Consider the following 2,623-nt stretch of genomic DNA (forward strand, 5'->3'; position numbering starts at 1 on the left):
TTGAAGCCCCTTCTTCAACACGACGCTACCCATCCTACCCGAGACGTTCAAGCTCGAAAGGCTGCCACGCCCTTGTATCCCGCTGCTCTCTGAGCTCTCCCCCTAGCTTCTTCAACACCACGCTACCCATCCCATCCACACCACACCACGCTCCGCTCTGCCATTTCGATAGCCGTTCAGTCCTTCCCCGCTTCCTTGCCAGCCCAAGCCCCTCACCAGATGGCGTCTCCTTCCTCGTCGTCCGCGCCGGCATCACCGTGGGTCATCCTAGGCAGCATCCCTCGCGTCGCCGCACCGGACGACGGCAGCGACGTCTCCGTTGCGCTCACGGCGCCGCCGCGCGTCTCGATCCTCACCGTCTCCCCACGCGTCTTCCCGGATCCCCCAACTCCCCACTTCTTTCCCTTCGTCCTCGCCGCAGACCCCTCCGGCCTGCTACTCCTCCAGGCCAACCTGCAATGCGCCCCGACCCGTGAAGTCATCGACCGTCCCGACCACCAGTCCGTCACCTGGAAAGACAACAACGCGCGATACTTCGTGCTCGACGCCACCACCGGCTCGGCTTTCCACCTCCCCGACCCTCAGGCCACCATCATGCACCAGGCGCTCCTCGGCCTTGTCGTCTCTCCTGGCGGCGGCGGCCACTACATGGTCGCGGAGCTCCAGCCCATCATCGGCAGCAGCACGGCCACGCTCCTCTGCTTCTCTACAGAGGTTGGGGAGTGGGTGGAGAAGAGCGTCCATTACCCGCTCCCGCCCCGCCCGCTGTCTCCCATCTGCGTACTCTCGCACCACGGGAGGCTCTGGTGGATCGACCTCTCATGGGGCGTCATCACCTGCGACCCCTTCGCCGACGAGCCGGTCCTGGGTTTCGTCCCATTCCCGCCGGGGAAGGTCCTGGCGTGCAGGGAAGCTAAGGGACTCACCGACATGTTCCGTTGCGTCGGGGTGAGCGGCGGCAAGCTGCGTTTCGTGGACACATACATGGACAGGCGTGCTCATCATGCCGGCGGCCCTATTCCCACCGTAGGCGTGTGGACGCTGGCCGATCCAGACTCCACGGAGTGGACGCTGGAGCACGAGGCGAGCTTTACTGAGATCTGGGCCGATCAAAGCTACAAGGCGACCGGGCTGCCGAACAAGGTGCCCAGGCTCGCCCTCATTCACCCCAAGAACCCGGACGTGCTCTACTTCTTTCTTCAAGAGCGCCTCTTCGGTGTTGACGTGCCTGCTCGCAAGGTGGTGGTGTGCGAGGTCTATGGGCTGGTTGCGCCGCCGAGCTGCTGCATCGCCACCCGCTTCGTCCGGTCTTGGGAGCTGCCGCGGGCACTCTCCTCAGGTCAGGTGGCTATGATACCAGCATATCCCTTTCCCTTGTTTTTTTATGTCTGTTTTGTATTGATAACTGTGAATTTGTGATGAATGTCCAATTGTTTCCCAGTTCTAAAACCGCCATGCTTCATATGAGAATGCAAATAGCACATTTATACTTGTGGTTTTTTAGCAAGATATAGCATTTGCATTAGTTCATGTCATCAAAATAGTAATAATAAATTGCTACTTTCTCATTCGTTTGATCCAACACATATATATGCATATTTGTTGAAAGGGTTGTGACTTATCTTTGAAGGGAACTGGTCTGATGGTATCAACTTGGCTGAAGAATCTTATGCTCGACCATATCGGCCATCCCCAGAGGATTACCACATGGTGGGTTCTCTTAGGCAGACATTCATAGGATGAATTGGAGGAACATGAAGCAACTGTTTATGGCTAACAGTATCCTAGGTAAGCTCAGTTTCCCCCTACATGTATGCTAGTTCTACTCTTGTTTTGCACTACTAATTTTATTATGTCAAATTTCATTTTATCCAGGTAGCAAGTGTGATGCTCATTTTAAGTTATGGACTGGGTGTCATAATCGTCTTGCAAGCTCTCACAAAGTTGCTTGACTTGTTTCTTGTTAGTGTAGGAGATTGTGATTGATAACGGAATGCTGTGGGAACACTATTGATTAGTTGGTTTGTATCTTTCCTTATGGAACAATGTATCGGAAATGTGACTTGGTTCCCGTGATCATTTGAACTGCGAAGCTGTGATTCTCTTCGATTATTGGTTGTTGTTTACTTTCCTGCATTTGATCGGTGTACCATGCCTTATTTGCTATGATAAATTTTTGTCATTCATGTGGATAGTCGCTTGTGTGAAATGGTAATAGTGAACGCGCTACAGTATGTTCATAGGCACCCACAATGGGCCCATGGGGGTCTGTTGAATATAATTGTCTAGTCCTCATTCATCAGATCGGTCTTTTGGTTGAACTCGCTAGAGCATGCAATTCTCACATGGTATCGTATATACTAGGTCCTGGTTTCAAATCATAGCCAACACAATATTTAAAGTAAATATTTCTGGCCTCACTAAAAAAAATCCAAGGATACACGTCTAAGGCCCGTGCGAGATCTCTTGTTCCCGTCCAGCAGACGCATTTCGTTCGACGCCAATGATGTTGTAGCTCCCGTGCCTCCCATTGTCTCATCTTACAACGCCGTCATTGTTGTCGGCGGAGAGTACCTGACGGAACAGGGAGACCAATATTTTTGTTTCCGTAGATTCTTTCTAG

The 2,623-nt window shown here is 52.5% G+C and overlaps 1 protein-coding gene across 1 annotated transcript; it reads left to right on the top strand.

Moving 5' to 3' along the window:
• The first annotated feature begins 219 nt into the window (after positions 1-219).
• On the top strand, positions 220-1,743 carry LOC124663758. The gene is made up of 2 exons (XM_047201425.1): positions 220-1,339; positions 1,631-1,743. Exons 1-2 carry the CDS (start codon positions 220-222, stop codon positions 1,741-1,743), a joined length of 1,233 nt encoding a protein of 410 aa, XP_047057381.1.
• The last annotated feature ends 880 nt before the right edge of the window (positions 1,744-2,623 follow it).

Source organism: Lolium rigidum, chromosome 6 (assembly GCF_022539505.1).
Source record: "Lolium rigidum isolate FL_2022 chromosome 6, APGP_CSIRO_Lrig_0.1, whole genome shotgun sequence".
Classification (NCBI taxonomy): domain Eukaryota; kingdom Viridiplantae; phylum Streptophyta; class Magnoliopsida; order Poales; family Poaceae; genus Lolium; species Lolium rigidum.